Below are 17,724 nucleotides of genomic sequence, written 5' to 3'. Positions count from 1 at the left end.
GACCCAGCACCAAGCAGAACCCCCCCTCACCACCCTTGGAACCCATGGATGTGCCTACGGACAATGTTGAAAGACGTGAAGGAAGGGAGAGGAAAGGAAAGGCTCTGCCCAGGTTCTGGTCCCTCAGTTACACCTCCTGATCCTTCAAAGCACCGACTGCGGGTTGTTCCCCATGGGAGATTTTGGGCTGTAGCACCAGATGCTTCTTAGGAACACCACGATACTGTAAACATCCTTCCCCGGCCCTCAAGACCTCTGTTCCCCAGGCTTTTAAACAAAATCCTCCCCTGCCCCCAGCTGCCTGCCTTATTTGTAGACACAACCCAGACCAGCACCCAAAGCCGCATAAGCTCAGAGGGGCCAGCGGAGCTCCAGTGGGGATTTGCCTGGCTGGGGCGCTAATTAGTATAGCCCCCAGAAGACCGCTTCCTGCAGCTTCACTTGCTCCTATTACAAGGAGGGCACTCCTCACTGTGTTCCTGGAGTGCCCTTCTCTGTAATTAGGCAGTACAGTGGGGGAAGGGGGCAGCTCTTGCCCCAGGGATGGATGCTGTGCCACCCGGGGTGGGAAGGATGATGCCAGGAGGTGGTTGGGAGCCCAGGGAGCCAACCCCCGCTTCACAGATCCAGTCACTGGCACCGATATAAGGACATGACCCTGGCCATGGCACACTCCATCTGCAGGCTTCAGTGCCGTCTGTGAGAGGCCCGATTCATTAACTGTGTATAATACACGGGAGGAAATTAATCCACCAAGCAGCAAAATAACTTGCCCACATGTATTTAATACATTAGCAGCAGAGCCAAGGATATTAGCATCTATTTAAGCCTTGGCACTCCTCTCTGGGTTTTCCAGAGACTTTCACCCTCTTGAGAGCACGGGGAAATTAAACCTGCATTTTGAAGTGCCTGAACTCCACCCTCTCCCACACCAGCATCCACAGCAAGCAGGAAATATATTTAATCACCGCCAATGCCACAAAAGCCCAGGCATGCTCCTAACAGCCCGTACTGGGGGCTATTCCCGCCTGCCTATTAGAAATAACCGTCACAACCACACAGGGAGTTCGGCAGCTTTCCAGGATGAGCTACACCTCTTTCTCAGCCCTGCAGGAGAGCTGTTTGCTTCAGTGGTGCCATTTTTAGCTGTGTTTCCTAAAGAAACCGGGTGTACGCAACTGCACCGTCTTTCAGTCTCTCCCTAATAGCTTTTGAGCCCTTCTGCCAGTTACAGTTCAGCTCCGAGAGGCAGGAGCTGGGTCATCCCTGCAAGCTTTGTGAAGATAAGTAGTTTTGTAAAAGCAAGTAATCCGCTAGGGCGGCTTTGAAGCCAAAGGCTACAGGATGAACACAACACAACCTTTATTAGACACCAAAGAATCCACTGCAGCCCACTGCTCCCTTCCCTTCGGTCTCTGAGCACAGACCAGCACAGGAATTACACATCACAGCTAAGAGGAATGAGCAATGCTGGATGCAGACAGAAACCCTTGGCAGGATAATTAGCGCAGGGTAATTAGTGCTTCATCTTCACCGCCACAAAGGCCGCACTATTGGCTGATGCAGGAGGAGACGGGGCAGCGAGGGAAGGGGAACTAAGCACCACGTCAAGTCCAGCCGAGGGGGGGAAGACGGGGAACTTAGGGGATAAAATAACCCAGGAATGTTCTGGGCTTAGGAATTAAATGAAACACATTGTTAAGAGTTTGCTACTCAGGTTTCCCCTAATTCACAGAAATTAGAGTATTTTCTGATGGAACATGCGTTTCACGAGCCTGAGACTGTAACCCCAGCCAGGAGCAATTACGCCCACCCAGCGGCATTTCCGACTCAAACCCAGCACGGGGGTGACAGGGGAAAAGCCATCTCGAGCTGTTCCCCGGTGCTGAAAAAGTCCCTTTCACATATGGCACTGTACTGCAAGACAGAGATTGCCCCCCTGCCTGCATCTGGCTGGCTGGCAGGGAGGAGGGAGAGCCCCCCTGGCAAAACTAATCCCAAAGGGCTGGAGATCCATACATCGTCCGTCATCCACGAAGAGCCACCAACACACATCTTTGTTCTGCCCTTGTCTGGGGTCCACTTGGGTGAGCCCCCAGCTGCTGCCTCCCTCCAGGCTCAGGGCACAGGCTCCATCTGCAATCCACACATGCTCCTGTGGTGGGGTATGGCTTCTGCAGATAAGTCCAGTGGAAGACACCGGTGTTGATGAACAGAAAGGGAGTTGTAGAGATAAAGACAGCTCCTGACGTCCTGCCTGTAAAACCACCTCCCTGAGAAGTCCTGTAGCCCAGTGGCATCCCCACATCTGCTGTCCCCAGGCTAAATCTTTATTTAACTCTACGATCCCTTCGCATCCCCCAGAAACGCTGGCTTGGCCAGGGGTTATTGCCAAGACACCAGCCACCTCCCCCCTTGCACACCACAAAGAGCTGAGCTGCAAAACAGGCTGCAACAGCCAGACCCCAACCAGCCACGGCATTGCTCGTCCACAGCCAACACCACCACTGGTACCACAGCAGACCCAGTGCCGCGGGAGGGCTCTGTGCTGGCCAACATGGAGGGGACCAGATGCTCCTGCCACAAAAGCCATCTTCAGCAGTGCTTGAGAAGGGACCGAGCTGGATCAGCTGAGCGGGGAGTGTGGGGGCATATGCCAGCCCCGGCGGGCTGTTGCATTAACCCAGCACAAGCTCTGCCAGCTCTCGCCTGTTGGAGGGTTTAACCAGCCTCTGAGAGCTGCCCCAGCAGCTCCTGGGACCCAGACAAGCAGGCTGCCATGACAATGTCCTCCCCAGCACCCTGGCTGGGCACCTCCAGGTCTCCTCCCGGTTGTCCCTCTTCTCCTAGTTAACATCGCCTGCGCCATGGACCCAGTTCATGGTGAGGAGCCCATGCCACCCGTCTCTCCCATCCTCCCCTCCTTTCAGGACAGCCTGTCCCCGCATCGATAGCATACAATATACCCAGACCCTGATTAGCTCCAGACAGGCTCGCAGGGCAGCTGCTGCAGCATTTGGCTCTTCGTTTTTAATCTTCCCAGCCTGAGAATGTCTTTGCAAGTCACGCTGAGGCTCTGGTGAAGAACGGGGGCTCCAGGCAGCCCAGCAGCCCCACGCACTGACCAGTGACTCCTGGGAGAGAGCGGCTTTAGCAGCTTCTTCAGGAGACAGCAAGAGCCTTGCTGGGGGCTCCTGCAGGCAGTACTGAGATCTGATTTTTAGTCCTATTCAAAGATAACTGGAACAGAGAAGTACTGCGGATGCTTAAGACGCCACAAAAAATCACTGCGCGTAAAGCACCAGAAAAGGACCGTGAGAGAGAACGGGATGCGGGAAGTCATTTCACTCAGATAACCCCAAAGAGGGAAAGTCCTGATTACACCACTAAGGAAAATATCTCAAGGTTCACCACTTTGCTTAAAATACAAACGAGATTCAAAATAAACCTCAAATCCCTGTGCCTCATATAATTAGAATGTGTTTTCAACATCCTTCTAGACGTCTTATCTCTGTATTCACTTGGGGTAGCATGGACAGGTAAATCAGCCCTGGCAAGTTCCCCTTTAGTTTCCGGGGTGCTCACGCAGTGGTTCAGCACCTGGATTATTTATGGTGAAATGCATAAACTGCTCTGTACGCTTCCAGCTGTCTAAAACAGAGGGAGCAGTCAGATAGCCCTTGCTTGGTCCTCAGTTTAATGCTGGCAGATACTCGGTACGAGTGCTATCCCAGACAGGCCACAAAGACCTCTCCTAGCAAAGGCTTGCGCACAGAAAGAGCTAAGACCCTGAAAGCCGATTAGGGGTGATCTGGCTTGGTTTGGGCGTCCAGGCTTCACATCCTACAAGAACACAGAGGCAAGTTCCCTGCTTTGCAAGGGTGACACTGCTGTCCCCCAGCCCCAAAATCCCTGCTGGAGCCCAGTGCTGCATCCCCGCTCCAGCCCACAGGGGCTAATTGACCACGGCTTGGCCCAGGAGCCCACACCGTGGAGAGGAGCCGAGCTGTCAGACCATGAGACTTTGATTTTCATTTAACCAGCAACAGCCAAAAGGCCTGAAGAGAAGTGAAGCCCTTCCTCCCACACCGGTAAGGTGCAAACACAGCCCTCCTTCGGCTCCCGCTGCTCAGCGATGGGAGCTGAAATCCTGCACTGTGAGACGCACACCAGTTTCAGCCCTGCCAGAGCAGAAAATGGAAAATGGCGAAAGGGGATTGCACCCAGCACGGGTGACCCATCCATACGAGCTGAAGTGTTTGAGGGGTGACAGCTCAAAGAACCAAGGAAAGCTAGACCTCAGTTAGCACCACAACAACTGCCAGTCCTTCCTTCAAAGGAACCAGCTCCCTCCGGAGAGCCAGAGCACACCCTGAGCATCCAGCCAGGAGAGGGTCACTGAAGATAGACGAAGGGAAAGGACATGACAAAACCCTCACAAGGTGAGGCTTAGATGGATTTTAAATCACTTACAGTCCTGCTTGTGCTTCCAGTCCTCCAACATCGTACCAGGAAAGCACCAGAGCACCTCAACACGTGCAAAATGAACCCCTGCCGTGATTATCCAGTGGCACCTCTGCTCCACATCAGCATTTAGCCTGACGATTAGCCCAGACACCACTCAAATTGCTAGGGTCATCCCATCGATCTCAGAGAGGGATCAATACAGTTCAAGGCATCAAAGAAAGGGGAAAGTAAATTACTGATTTTGTTTTCTAAACATCTTCACAATGGATTAAAAAAAAAAAATCTTTGATCAAATCTGTCTTAGGGTTGTGGGGGTTTTTTCTGCTTGTTCACCTTAAAAGTGTCCAACATGGACTTCCTGATTTTGTCAGAGAATTCACAAGGTCTCAGCCACGCACAGCGAGTCCTGTGGCCCTTCCTTGAAGCAGAAGGGCTTTGAACACAAAGCTGTTTTCCACTCTATGTTTACTGCATATTTTGAATTAAATAAGGGTGTTCGCAGGTCCCCTTTTTATTTCACTCAGTCCCTCTCAAATTGTTTCTGAGTGTAACCCGAACTGCTACCAATCACAATTAATTTTCTCAAACCTGCAGAATCTCAACCTGCCTGCTTTCTCCAGTGGTTCAGGGAGACTAGTAGACAGGGACTACATTTCAAGTGGGAGAAAAGAAGGGGAAAGCAGGGGAGAAGCCTTTTCATCCATTGTACTGGACACAAAGGCACAAACCTCTCTCTCCTTCTAGGGAGAAGACCCTTATAAAGTCCTCTGGGATAGAAAGGCTCCTAGATAACGAAGACCTGAGCACAGCAGGTCTCTCAGACACACGCACAGTATTTAAAGGTGAATTAGGGTCTGTACCTGACTCCGTTAGATGCAGACAGTCCTGTGCTGGGGCCCCCAGCTTGAGACAAAGCCCAGGTGCTCTGTGCATTGAGTCTTGGTGTTGACCTTGCTCCAGACAAAGTCGGTTTGTTATAGGGCACGAAGCCGACACTGGAAGAACTTACTGATGCTGTCCTACCGGAAACCTGATGAGTAGTGGAAGAGTTGGGAAAGTTTATCATGGAGTGGCGGTAGCGCGTGGTGATGGGACCAGTCCCGCTGTTTAGCCAGCACTGCTGGCAAGAACAAGCCACCCCCGTGTGAAGAGGTGCCGGGGAGGCCGTCACCGGGTACGGGGCGTCCAAGCGCCTCTGAACGCTGCGACGGAACCTCGTGGTCTTGTTGGTCTGGACTTGAGCAACAAAGTCAACTTCATAGTTGTAGCCCAAGGGTCCGAGATCGACTCGCTGGTGGTTCGTGGCACGGGCTTCCTCCAGGAACACGCAGACGTTCATCTCATAGGGGGACCACCCGCCTTCATCGTTCTGCCACTCCCAGACAATGCCCTGCCCAGCAGCGGAGTCCCCGGGGAAGAGGTGCCTGCGGACGGCCCGCATCGTCCCTGCATGGGGAGAGGGGGGAAAATAAACAAAATCATTTTGCGAGCAGAAAAGTAAGGGGGACCTTGGCTCAGGGACTCATTTCTGCACAGATCTGCAGCGTCTACATCAGGGTGGCCTTCCTCACCTCTCCCTCAACTAACAGACCTTCCCTTCCCGACAGGGCTGGGATTGCTCATGAAGCTTAGAGAAATGCAATACCCCCGAGATCCCTGTCCCCCTGCCAAATCTGATTGCAGGCTGGCAACAGGTTCAAAAGCTGCTGGGAGGAGGGGTGGGAAAGGAGGGAAGGAGAGAGGATGCAGAGACAGACACGCCCGAGCACAAAGGCACAGCGATCACATATGCCTCCCTGACTTAAAAAAGTAAAAAAAAAAACCAAACAAATCAGGCTGAGGCACAGATCTGTTTTAAAAAAAAACAACTCCCACAGCCTTGACAACAGAGTAACTATAGAGACATGACACCATCAGGAAGTGCTTTGCAGGAGCGCACTTAAGGGGCTGAACACCCACTTCACGACACAAGGGTCTGGGCAATTTTGCTCTTGAGGGAGTGGGTGAAGTCCCACAAGGACTTTGGAGAGTGGACGAACAGGGTCGGCTTCTCCAGGCTCTTGACTGCTGGGCAATATAGCAAGACTAGAGAGGAGAAGCCAGGGAAATCATTTGGAAACTGGAGAGCGCAGCTGTTCAGACAAAGGGTGAGAAACGAAAGCAGACACGCTGCCCTTGCATGGCTGCTCGACAGCAACAGCAGGAGCTCAAACCCCCTGGAAGCCTGGCTCTCCAGGGTGACTTCACTCCTGGTCACTTTATTCCTTTCTTTAAAAAAGAAAAAGCCTAATGAGACGAAGGTAAAGCCACCCAACAGGACAGAAGCTCTGCAACCTCTGCAAAAACAGGTTACTGCAGCAGGGTCAAAACTGCTGCTGCTGGGAAAATCCTCAGCAGCGCTCTGCACGGAGAACGAGGAGCAGGAAACGCCGCGGGGCAAGCAAGTCTGGGGATGCAGCAAGTGGGGGTGAAGAGGGGTGCAGCGAGTCGTTACAACACAGGAGGAGTTCAGAGAACAGCACCAAGAGGGGAAAAAAAAACAATAAAATAAAGCCTCCTAAGAGGTCATGAGAGTTATGACCCTAAGCTCCAGGGCCACAGGTAAAAGCAGTATCCACACCTAAAGCCTGCGGAGAACTGCCCCAGGATGTTGCTCGTGGCTCGGTGTGGGGCAGGCAATCCAAGCAAGCTTTACACCCCACAAGCACACCCCAAGGAAGAGGGAGGATAGCCCATGTAAGACTCCACGTCGCCAAAATCCAATTGCTACCTGCGTTCAGGCTCCGGCTGGCTGAATGCTGGCTCAAGTATCTCTGCCTCACATTGCTGTTATTTCTGCTCCATGCTCTTGGGCTACTGCAGAAATTGCTAGAACCTGACTCAAACCATAAGGGCATTAAGCACCTCCTCGCTGCTAAAAATTCTGCTCGACAGCCTGAAAGTCACATCTCTGCTCCTATCACACTCCCAGGCTTCTTTGTAAATTGTGCTGGTGGTTTCTGCACAGCTCCGTGGTGGTCAGACCAGGTATGCCCCACATGTCATTGCAGAAACGGTACCAAGAAAGACAGATCTGAGCTCCAGAGCTGACATAAAGGCTGAGGCTCTCTCAAATACAGAATGTGCCAGACCAAGGAACGGCAGGACTCCTGTTTCTGCTGGGGAGCTGAAGGCACTGGGGACTGGAACGGCCCATGCATGGGATGCGCACCCAGAAAAGGTCCAGCACTCACTTCCAACCTGTTGCTTCAGCAGCCAGAGCAGCACCAAATGTCCTGCTTATTGCAGAGCAGGACTCTGGTGACACCATCCAACAGACAACATCTCATCAGCACACCTAAAAAGCTGCTAGCAGCCCATGAAACATAGCAAGCTCCCCACTAAGAACTGGGGTTGAATCCAAATAGCTCAACCACGAAACCCAGGGATTCCTGTGGGATAAAGCCTTTCCCTGGCAGAAGTCAGGGCAGAAGGGGTCAGGAGAACCAAGGCGACCTTCCCCAGATGGGAATCAATGTCTTACGTGGCAAAGCAGACGACACAGCCAAAAGCGAACTCTAGCTATGACTGCTCCTATCCAGCAAACAAGTCCTGCCAAGTTCTAGAAATATGGCCTCAACAGGTGGGCAGCTGCAGGGATGACCCCCTGAGCAGGAGGAGGGCTGGGGATGAGACTGGGCTGGAAGTGAGATGATGAGAAATGCACTACAGTTAGAGAGGAGTGCCGGGAAGCTGCTCCCAGGAGAAAGGGGATTACCACGGGTAAAGCAAGGTGTCAGAAAGCCCAGTGGGACACATCTCAGGGGAGATTACCAAGCCTGCCCCTGCTCCATTGGCAGGTCAGAAGCTAAAAGCAGCACAGAGAGGACTTGAGGAGTTTGCAAGCAACCTGTGTTTTTAACACAGAGCAGCAGGGAGAAGAGCTTTTAGGAGTTAACAGCAAGACCAAAGCCACGCACTTGGAAAACATCCCCCTTCCCCCAGGCTGGCAGGGAAACTGGCATTCCTCTCCAGGGTGGGCAAACAGCTGTGGTGAGAGGACAACTCCTGCTGCTCCCTTGCATTCACTTCCAGCTAATCTGCCTGGACCAGCAGCTGAAGCCCACGGCTAATCCTACCCACAAGATCCCCCTGCACAGCTGTCATTCCCCGTTGGTGAGGATGCTGGTCCCATTAACACCGGCTTCCTGTTATTCTCCCTGGCTTCCTTTGAAGAGCCTATTTGTCTGTCTAATAGCTAATGAGCAGAATACAACAGCCTATTTTTTGCTCTGTTTAAAGATTTTTTCATGGGGATGTTTCCTGCAGAGATTCTTTTCTCCAGCACATGACAAAGGTCAGCTGGCTCCTCGCTCAGAAAGGTTCACGTTTAAGGCAGAGCCCCACAGAGACAAAAAGCTTTGCTTAGAACTGGGCCACTGAAAGGGGATATGAGAGTGTTCCAATAGTCACGCTGCAGAGCACACAGGTAGCTGTGGAGGGAGGCTCACAGATCTGGCCACTCTGATCAGCATCCCTCCGAATCGGTGGGAAACTCTGCGGGAGAGCCACAAAGTGGAATCAGCCGTTTTGTTATTAACGACTCAGCCACAGATCTCCTCCAATGGAAGATGAGATCACGTCAGCCGACATCATTTCCAAAATTGCACTGGGCTGTCCCACAAAGATTGGGAACAACTCCAAACCATCCCGTGATGAACAATATTCGCCATGTGTTTTGAGATCTCTCACAAGGGTCTAAAGAGATAGAAGACCCTCACGGAGAGACAGCTCTACTTGTGGAGGAGGATGTCCCACTCACACTGGGACACATCTTCCACAGGCACTTTGCTCACCCTCACCAAACCAGGCCGTTTCCTGACAGCCCAGGACTGTTGTCCATGTGTTGAAGGACTGGCTGAAAGGGCAAAAGGCTGGAAGCCTTCACAAGCTAGGCAAGAAGAAAACAAGAAACAGCCACTGGTGCCAGCTCTGGTGGTCTACGCAGCATTGCTTGAAGCCACAGCCTCAGTAGGGCTTCCAGGTGCTCAAACAGGCCATGCTAAGCAGACCTGCCAAGGCATCCAGCTAAGAAACCTCCTCACCCAGGACACTGCTAGAAAAACTAATCCTAAGGTCACCAAGTCAGAATAAAAACACGGATGCAGCTGTGATGACCACTCACATTTGCTCCAACCGCTTCCCTTTCCTGTAGGACTTGCCCGATTTTGCAGCAGATTCAAGACATTGCTCACTTATTGCTTCAGTTGGCAAGAAACCAGTGCACTGCCCATCTCTAAAGCTCGGGGTGATGCTTGACTGCATCCTGGGGTGATGGGAGGGATGTTGGCAAAGGGGAAACTGATGCACAGAGAATTTTCCAAAGCAGCCATTCATACAGGGTATGTAATTGGGATCTCCCTGGATTTTCCAGAGATTAAGAGCATGCATTCCACCCCTGCCCCCTTTCTAAGCTACAGCTGCCCAGCACATCTGGAGCAAAAGAAGGTAGGAGTCATCTCAGCAGATTCTGAGCTGCTAGCCTCAGTGACCCCAAGAGAGATGAGATGCGAATGAAAAATTAGGTCTCAATCCTGCTATTAAGCCCAGCCCGCCCCTTCCTCCCCGGGAGGAAGCAAACCAGCCTCATAGCACAAGCGTGGGGAGTATTCTGCTGCAGCATTACGGCGTTCTGCGGGGGCTGCAGGCTTTCGCAAAGCAGCTTGCGCAGGGCGGCATGCCAAGGTAAAGCAGCTGGCACTCCAGTTGCAGAGGGAACAAGGGATTCAAACGGGAGGGTCTGAATTGTAAAAAGGCCCTTTTTATGCGAGTGGTCTTGAATGGATGTGGGTGGGGGCAGGAAGAAAGTTTCCAGCTCTGAGGTTTCTGGCTCACAAGCTCTGAGCTCCAGAGGTCCCGTAAGAGATCACCGCCGCCTGCCTGTGCCCAGCCCCGCAGATTCATGCCAGCCAACATCAATTTTCTCACGTGCTAATACGCTGGGTGGCAGACAGCACGAGGAGAGAAGCAGACACACCACCCCTCAAAGAGCTGCCCAGCAGTGGCAGCAGAGCTTTGTAGGGCTCTCCTACACAGAACGAGGCCCCACTTATCTCCAAGCACACAAGCAGCCTCATCAAAACCCCAGCACAGGCAGGGAAACTCCCTTACCTGTATCCTGCCGGAACTGCGTCAAGCTTGGGATGTCGATGACATAGGGGGCCAAGACAGGATCCGCGTGTCCCAAAGGGATGCTGCTGACAGGCCCCGACCCTGAACGCTGGCCCTTCTGCTGAGAGGCCTGAAAAACCTGTTCAATATAGCTGCAGACGTTCCCTCGGTACGGCCTCCACCTGCCAAATTCATCCTGCCATTCCCACACCGCCACTGCTGTGGAGTTGCTGCTGTGCCCCGGGGCAGAACCGGGGAGTCCGGATGGCCCGGCTGAACTGCTTCCTGCTCCCTGAGCTGCTGCCATGTTCCTCCCTGAGGTCTGGGCACGCCGCGGTTGGAAGTGGCAGCTGCACTGGCTGGCCTTACACCATTTTCTTCTGGGGGACCTGCAGCAAGAAACAAAGAGAGCACACAGAGCTGAGAATGATGCCCCATATCCACCCCACCCTGCAACCACACAAGCCATTCAAGAGAGGGAAACAAGCTCAGCTTTTCACAGAAGATGCTCGCTATGCATTTAGGAGACCACAGAGAAGTGCATTGGTCTCAAAACCCTCTGGTCAAGGGCAAATGAGGTACCACCACCCACTCCCTGCCAATGCTAGCAACTTTTCTTGCTAATTTAGAGCAAAAACTCTTAGGGGAGGCTCTGCTTCCTATGACTTGTGGCACCAAACACCACCTGAGTCACCGCAGATCTGTACAAAACCAGCCCAGAGCCACTGCTGATCTGCAAGCCCTGACCTGAGTTCAGATGCTCACTAGCCAGGAACGTGCCAAGGCAAGCGGCCACTCCACACCCCTCCTCGCCCGTGCTCAGCACCACTCCTGGCAGTGTCATGCTCTGACCACCCCAACATGAGCTGTCAGCTTGTGAGCAGAAGTTCCCCAAGCACTCGTTCACCGGAATGACTTGGTTACGCAAGTGGTTCCCAAACTCTTCTCACTGATCGGAGCTCCAGGGATACAACATCAGCTCCGTTCAGGCTTCTGACCACTCAGTTTTGATCCAGGATCAATCCCTTGATTCCTTCTGCGCAGTGTTATACATGAACACAAAGCCAGAAGACAACTCTCTACGCACAGCCTGCAAATCACAGCAATACATATGTTGAGCATGATCTGAACGAAGAACTGATGAGGAGGGGTACGGAAGCACCAGGAAGAACACGGGGTGTAATAACCAGCCTGTGCTGAGGGCAGTGATTTAGCAGGTCCTCAAGATGGAAGCACACCAAGCTGCAGCTTCTCAGGTTGGAAAATAAGGAACACCTTGAAACAAGGGACAATCTGCATCAAGAAAGACTCAAGCCATTAGGTAACAATTTGGGGAAGAATAAAGAATGTGGTAGGACCCGCAAGACATCCAGATAAAGATACAAAGGCCAGTGAATAAATCCTAAATCACGGAGACAGGATGCAGAGACAAAAAAAGATCATCACACTTAGCCCCTAAGGAATGTAAAAAGGCAGACCCAAAGCCATCACATGGTCACCAAGCTGTCCAAGAGACACCAGAGGTCTGATATTTGGCATTCCTTGTCTGCTGTGTCATTGCAAGGAATCCTGTCCAGACCATCTGGACACACGTGTGTCAATGTCTGAAGGCCAGACAGACCACCTGGAGATCCCCGTGTTGGTGCTCGGGAGCAGGTGGGCGTGACTGCGAATGAGCAAAACTCATTGTTTTAAAATAAAGTCACCTTCTCCCTCCTAAGGTCTCGCATAATTAATTGCTCGCTTAACTCCTAGCAGTCAGCGGGGAGCTATGAGCTTCCTTCCCATCAAATGGAAAAGTTCACGTCTACCAAGAGGCAGAGCAGCAGTGGGTGGCTTCCACTGGAGGATGCCATCTGCACGGAGAATGACATCCCTGCCGGATGGGGGAAGATCCCACGCTCCGTGGAGCGTCCCATCCATCACGCTCATGTGGCTTGCTAGCTTAAAAAAGAAAGAGAAAAAAAGCGAGCGAAGAACAGACACGCCCACATGTCTGCATTTATAAGAGGAAAGCAACACTTTCTCCAGGAATTCAGTGTAAATTAGTTTATGAGCTGCTCTGAGATTTTTACAGACCACCCCCAGCTCAACTGGTGCCGGTGACAAACCGCTCTGGATCACCAAGAGAAGACCCCGGTCTCTGCAACCAATCTTGTCGATGTAATTTGTTCTCCCCTAATGCACCAAGGATGGTTATTTCACTGCTCAAAACAGCAAATTAAAACTTGAGCTATCAAACCCAACACCTGTCAACTCTTTTTATGGCAGGTTTCACACCAACACATCTCCTCAGGGACCACCAGCATGTCCATGCTCAGCTTGGACCAGCATGAACCAAAGCAGGGCTGCAGGGTTTTCTCTCCTGCCCACCCACATTAGGTGCTCTGAACCCCAAATAGAGAACCAACACCTTTTTTCCACACCAAGCTGTCATAACCAAATATTTATCTGCACATCCTACAGCCACAAGCAGAGCAGGAGAGCACAGGGAGGCTGTTTGGAGGGAGTCAGCGGTTCATCTTCCTTCCTTTTTGAAACACAGCAGCAGGAAATGGAAAACTAGAGGGCATCCCAGGAGAAAAGCCGTCCCCTTCATGCACCACCTTGCCCTCGCTGGGACACTGGCCGAGAAAAGCTGGGTGACAAAAGCCTATTGCTCACCCCCTGGAGTGGCAGGGATGTTTTGAATCCTGGACCACACGCAAAGGTACCCGGACTAGCTGCACGTGAGCGTCGCGTGCTCCGACATTCACTTCCCCATCAGAACGGAAAAATATTTCCTGCGCTGGGACTGCTGGACCAAAGGAGGAGCAAGAGGCGTATTCCAGCCTCCTGCCAGTTCTCGCAGCTGAACACTGCTTGAGCCAGCAGCTGTTTGCATGGATTGGAAAGCGAGGAATGCGGGAGAGCTTCAGTAAGCCAAAATTTCAAGGCAAACAAGAGAAAGAAAAGGCCTGAAGTTGCAGTTCCTTTCCCCTCTCTGTGAATTCAGCAGCATGCAAATACTGAAAGCTGAGAAATTCAATACCAGAGCTGCTCGTACAGTTTTCAGCCTACCCTCCGTGGGCTGCCGTGTGTGTTACACCAAAGCAGAAAGGATTTGGGGTACAGAGCTGCACAGAGATGGCTGGCTGCCGCTGGGGACGCGTTACACATCCCACTTTACTAGCACTGCGTTTTGGACGCTAGCAGCAGCGGTTTAGATGCTGCTCCTCCACACTCGCTCTGTCCTGGGAAGATGGGCAGCCCAGAGAGTAGCTACACATCTTTGCTAAAATCCCCTGGATTATAACACTTCACCTTGAGCTTTAAAAAAAGCCTTGAAACGCCAAAAGTCATGCCAACCCCTAAAAGCTAGTCCTGGCTCCAATTAGAAATCCTATGGGCCACCTTGCCCCAAATGAAAACAAAACCCTGACTACTCGAAGTGTAAACTTAAATATTCCGGCCAACTGCCCTCTACTTCGGAGGTAATTTGTAACGCGGGCTCAGATCTTGGATTTGTTTGGTTGGATCTTTATGCCCCAGCAGAACCCCTGAAACGTCTGCCCACGTGGCTTTAATCAGGGACTTGGACGGGAAAAGAATCGGGTGCATTTCAGTTGTGTTTCCCAGTAGATTCACTCCCTGCTCCTCAAGCTCCATCAAACGGTGGTGAGAAAGCTGGGGAGGGGCAGGTGGGAATTAAAGCATTTGAAAGACACGTTTAATTCTGTTCTACTTCCATAAAGCAGAATTTTCTTTTGCTTTAAATGCGGCATCTTAAAATTCACGGCTCTGAGATGATTTCTAAAAATGCCAAGTCCCTTTTTAAGTTTCCGAACTGAGATTGCCAGCGCTGATAGAAGTTTAAATGATATGCCAGCTTCTACCTGGAAAAGAAAGGGCCTCGGGAGCCCTTGAACGGGGCTGTGTTGAAAAAATAAAAATCACCCAATTGGTAAAACGGAAACTATTCAGCAGGTTGCTCAGAAAAGAGGGTGCCCAGGCTGGATTTGTTAAGTGCCACTGACAGCAGACGAGAGATGGGACTGGAAGGGACAAGGAGCCCACAGGAGAAGGTTACACAGGGATTAGGAGAGCACGTAACGCAGCGGGAGGCAGCGGGGCTGCAACCAGCCCGTGGCCCTGCGCAGGGCACATGACTGGAGCAGCGTTACAGGTGCCCTGTGCCCCAACCCCAAATCACGCAGGCAGGGTCCCCCCCGCCGCATCTGATCTGTACTTCTGGGCCCAGCACAACCTGAGCTGTGAACGCAGAGATCAAAGAGGGTTTGGAGCTCTTTCCAGGTAACTGCTATCTAAACACCTCTTTCCCTTCACGAGCGCCCAGCACCGGCTGGCACGCAGCTAGCAGCAACCCGTCAGTAAGCACAGGGCAAGGTACTAGAGAGGAGGTGGCAGCAATAACTCCAGCCATGCAGATCGATGTGTCCTCCAGGCAGTCCTGCCCTCCCCCAGCCTTTGCCGATCCCCGCGGCACAAGGCGGCTGGGGTTGACAGCCAAAAGAGCAGAAGAAATAAAACCCGACCGCTCCAAACCCGGACTCTTTCCATGCAAAACGACTTGCCTTCGGAGGGGAAAATAACAACTGCAACTGAAGCGGAACAAGGCGTTTGCCTACCAGCTGGGCAGGGGGCTTACTTCAGACAGGAATGACTGGGAAAGCCGAGGTGGGGAGAAGAGGGCAGGTACACCTGAACGCAGGATCAACCCTGGCACTCTGCTCGCTCGCTCTAGGGCCCTTCTGGGCACTAAAACAGAGTATTTACTTGTGGGGAGACCCCTTACTTGTGGGACCACAAACCTGGCAAGACCTGTAGGGCTCCTCCAGCTTCCCGAGAGCTCTGACAAGCACTGGCAGGGCTCTTCCCCTGCTTCTAGCCCAACTGCCGGGAACAGCACGGGCGAGTTGTGCCCAGGGGAGCTGGTCCCGGGGGCCAGCCTGGCCCAGGCCCCTCACAGAGCTCAAGCCCACCCTGGAAGCACTGAGACCCCCACAGCCACGGACCACCGCTCCCCCCCCGGCTTCGAACACCCGGCTACCCCGGGGCAGGACCCTCTCACGGGCCCGCCCCGGGCCTCACGGGTTTGTCCGGGCGGCACCGGTCCCCCCCGCCCCAGGGGCGAAGGAGGGCCCGGGGCCTGCTGCGAGGCGCCCCCCGCCCTGCTCCCCCCGGCCTAGCGGGTTAACGCCCTCCCCGGGGCGCGGGCCCCTACACCCCGGGCCCGCAGGGGAAGGCCCGGCTCCCGGCCGGGCCGAAGCGGCCCGAGAAGGGGGGAGCGGGCCCGCGCGTCGGTACCAACCGGTCTCTGGCGGCCGCCAAGGCGCCGGCGAGGCCCCTGACGGACGGCCCGGGCCCACCGCGCCCGCGGGAAGGGGCTGTCGGCGCTACCCCCCACCCCGTCCCCGACGCTGCCCCCCGCCGTCCCCCCGCGCCCCTCACCCCGAGTCCCGGCGGCGGCCGCTTCCCGGCCCGCGGCGGCGGGAGACAGCGCGCGTGCGCCCGCGCGGGCGGCTGGGGGATGTAGTGCGGGGGGCGGGGCCGGAGGGGCGGGGCGGGAGGGGGGGGCGGGGGGTGATGGGGGGTAATTGGGGGTAACGGGGGGTGGGTTGTGGGGGGGATGTGATGGGGAGGTGGGAGAGGGATGGGGGGGTCATGATGGGTGTGATGAGGGCGGGATGGGTGTGTGTGATGGGGGGTGACGAGGGGGTGGGATGGGGGGGTGATGGTGGTGTGCGGGATGGGGGGTGAGGGTGGGATGGGGGTGTGTGTGATGGGGGGGGGGTGGGGGGTGATGGGGGTGTGCGGGATGGGGGGTGAGGGTGGGATGGGGGTGTGTGTGATGGGGGGGGTGGGGGGTGATGGGGGTGTGCGGGATGGGGGGTGAGGGTGGGATGGGGATGTGTGTGATGGGGGGGTGATGGGGGGTGATGGGGGTGTGCGGGATGGGGGGTGAGCGTGGGATGGGGGTGTGTGTGATGGGGGGGTGATGGGGGGTGATGGGGGTGTGCGGGATGGGGGGTGAGCGTGGGATGGGGGTGTGTGTGATGGGGGGGTGATGGGGGGTGATGGGGGTGTGCGGGATGGGGGGTGAGGGTGGGATGGGGGTGTGTGTGATGGGGGGGTGATGGTGGTGTGCGGGATGGGGGGTGAGGGTGGGATGGGGGTGTGTGTGATGGGGGGGTGGTGGGGGGTGATGGGGGTGTGCGGGATGGGGGGTGAGGGTGGGATGGGGGTGTGTGTGATGGGGGGGTGATGGGGGTGTGCGGGATGGGGGGTGAGGGTGGGATGGGGGTGTGTGTGATGGGGGGGGTGGGGGGTGATGGGGGTGTGCGGGATGGGGGGTGAGGGTGGGATGGGGGTGTGTGTGATGGGGGGGTGATGGGGGTGTGCGGGATGGGGGGTGAGGGTGGGATGGGGGTGTGTGTGATGGGGGGGTGATGGGGGGTGATGGGGGTGTGCGGGATGGGGGGTGAGGGTGGGATGGGGGTGTGTGTGATGGGGGGGTGATGGGGGGTGATGGGGGTGTGCGGGATGGGGGGTGAGGGTGGGATGGGGGTGTGTGTGATAGGGGGGTGGTGGGGGGTGATGGGGGTGTGCGGGATGGGGGGTGAGCGTGGGATGGGGGTGTGTGTGATGGGGGGGTGATGGGGGGTGATGGGGGTGTGCGGGATGGGGGGTGAGGGTGGGATGGGGGTGTGTGTGATGGGGGGATGATGGGGGTGTGCGGGATGGGGGAGTGGGATGGGGACGTGGGATGGGGAGTGAGGGTGGGATAGGGATGTGTGTGATGGGGGGTGATGAGGGGCGGGATGGGGGGGATGATGGGGGGGTCATGGTGGTTGCGATGGGGGTGAGGGTGGAAGGGGTGTGTGTGTGATTGGGGGGGTGGGATAAGGATGTGTGTGATGGGAGGATGATGGGGGGGTGGGATGGGGGTTGAGGGTGGGATGGGAGGGTTATGGGGGGGTGGGATGGGGGGGGGTGTGGTGGGCAGGTGATGAGGGGTATGATGGGGCGATGGAAGGGTGGGATGGGGGGGTGCATGTGTGATGGGGGGTGATAGGGAGGTGGGATGGGGGGTAAGGGCCTGATGGG

At 54.7% G+C, this 17,724-nt stretch overlaps 1 protein-coding gene across 3 annotated transcripts in view; it reads right to left on the bottom strand.

The window, feature by feature from the left end:
* Nucleotides 1-16,141, bottom strand: part of DTX2 (deltex E3 ubiquitin ligase 2) — a 39,837-nt gene extending 23,696 nt beyond the window's left edge. For all 3 annotated transcript variants that reach the window (XM_063341775.1, XM_063341776.1, XM_063341777.1), the window contains exons 1-3: nucleotides 16,069-16,141; nucleotides 10,618-11,006; nucleotides 5,328-5,913 (exon numbers count right to left, since the gene is read on the bottom strand). In XM_063341775.1, the coding sequence (XP_063197845.1) occupies nucleotides 5,328-5,913; nucleotides 10,618-10,924 (893 nt within the window). In that variant the 5' untranslated portion in view covers nucleotides 10,925-11,006; nucleotides 16,069-16,141. The remainder of the gene's footprint in view (nucleotides 1-5,327; nucleotides 5,914-10,617; nucleotides 11,007-16,068) is intronic.
* Between the last annotated feature and the right edge of the window lie 1,583 nt (nucleotides 16,142-17,724).

This window comes from Chroicocephalus ridibundus, chromosome 7 (assembly GCF_963924245.1).
Source record: "Chroicocephalus ridibundus chromosome 7, bChrRid1.1, whole genome shotgun sequence".
Taxonomy (NCBI): Eukaryota; Metazoa; Chordata; class Aves; order Charadriiformes; family Laridae; genus Chroicocephalus; species Chroicocephalus ridibundus.
The sequence above is the reverse complement of the archived record's forward strand: the minus strand, read 5'-3'. Positions and strand labels throughout refer to the sequence as shown.